A 1577-nucleotide genomic window follows, 5' to 3' on the forward strand; every position below is an offset into this window, starting at 1 on the left:
TTGAAAATGTAAACACTGACAGAGATTTATAGAAAATAAAGAGTGCCGCAAATAGACAGTTAGGTGTGACATTGGTAACACAGGCTCTTGGAAAAGTCAGTTTTGGAAGCCTGAAAATGGCAAAAAGACAAGCTAAAATGGCCGCTGCGTTCCAAAATGGCAGACTTTGCGTGTCTAAAACCAAAATGTTCATGTCGCCCAGTCGACCTGATTTCAGGGACTGCCACAGCTAGCGAGACAAAACCTTCAAGAAGTAAACAAGTCTTATCTGTGTCCTTGCTGACACTAATCAGCAGGTCAAAGTCTGACCTCATCAAGATGTCATTTAAGGTGTTGACCTGTTTAAGTTGGAACTCCGACCCGGTGAATCCACCGCCAATGTCCAGGATGTTCATGTTGAAGCCCAGGTCCGCCTACAATGAACAACAAGCAGAGATGTGAGCTTCCAAAAGGCCCGTGAGTGGGGACCACCTGAGCGGGAGTGTGGAAATAATTCACTTTGCTTCACATCTTACGGTTGTTCTCTTATGAAAGTTTACACAGTGCTGGATGAACTTGATGGATGTCCACATTTGTACTTATTCCAAAATGTATTACAAATAACTCCCCCCTCCACCCCCCAAATTAAAAAAAAAAATTCAGTATGAAATGCTGTGTATAGAATTTTGCCATTTCCCATAAAATCTGCATAAAACCCTGGGCACTCACCCCCATGTCGAAGACGCAGCGGGCGTCTGCCAGCGCGTGGCCATAGGCCCGCTGCAGCTCCAGGCAGGAGGTCGGCATGTTTAAGGCCACGCCCACCACCTGCATGCCGAGCACCTTGGCCGCCTCCAGCAAGTGACGGCAGCTCTTCAGGGTCGCGCCGAAGGCCATGCTGGTCTCAGCCGCATGAGCCTCTGTGCTCAGCTGCAGCAACAATCTGCAAGGTCATGTAACATGAACTATTAGTCAGAACATTCCACCTTATTTTCTTGTTCCACCTCTTGAGCAACTATGCTATTAAGCTATTGTTCTTTCGACTGACTTGGCACGTGGATGGAGGCGCGCAATCTTGGCCAGCTCGGCCTCATTCTCGCAGACGAGATGGTGGACTTCGTGCTTGGCGGCAGCCTTGATGAGCGCCAGCTGCTTGCAGACGCCCGACAGGATGATGTTGTCGGGCGGCACGCCGTGCTCCAGCGCCAGGTTGACTTCGGCCTGCGAGTGACAGAACACCATTAAAAACCATCCAAATCAGAGCTGACCTTGTTGTACAAATGGTTGACTAATTAGCCGCGTGCGGTTTTAATGAAATCAAATACTCACTTTGCTGGCGCAGACAAAGCCCAGGCCCAGGGAGGCGAGCACCTCGAGAACTGCCGGGCTGCGGTTGCACCGGAGCGGGAAGTACGGCTGCAGCCGCTGTGTGGCACTCTTCCAGAGAGAGTCCTGGCGGATCAGAGCGCCCAGGTCACCCACGATGAAGGCGCTCTTCTCCACCTATCAACACAAAAAAAGCAAAAGATTTAGCGGCACCAACAGAGGCGCAAATTACAACTTAATTCTGGGAAGATGATACACGTTTTCCGAAAAAA

General features: G+C 50.0%; 1 protein-coding gene across 1 annotated transcript; it reads right to left on the minus strand.

Annotated features, from left to right (window-relative positions):
• Positions 1-44: 44 nt before the first annotated feature.
• LOC109509660 (antizyme inhibitor 1-like) lies at positions 45-1482 on the minus strand (the record flags this gene model as incomplete). The annotated part of the gene is made up of 4 exons (XM_019859484.1): positions 45-413; positions 709-922; positions 1028-1200; positions 1309-1482. Coding segments are annotated over 4 exons (915 nt in total), but the record flags the coding sequence as incomplete, so codon positions are not given.
• Positions 1483-1577: the final 95 nt, after the last annotated feature.

This window comes from Hippocampus comes, unplaced genomic scaffold (genome assembly GCF_001891065.2).
Source record: "Hippocampus comes isolate QL1 unplaced genomic scaffold, H_comes_QL1_v1.1 C16987376, whole genome shotgun sequence".
NCBI classification, from domain to species: Eukaryota; Metazoa; Chordata; class Actinopteri; order Syngnathiformes; family Syngnathidae; genus Hippocampus; species Hippocampus comes.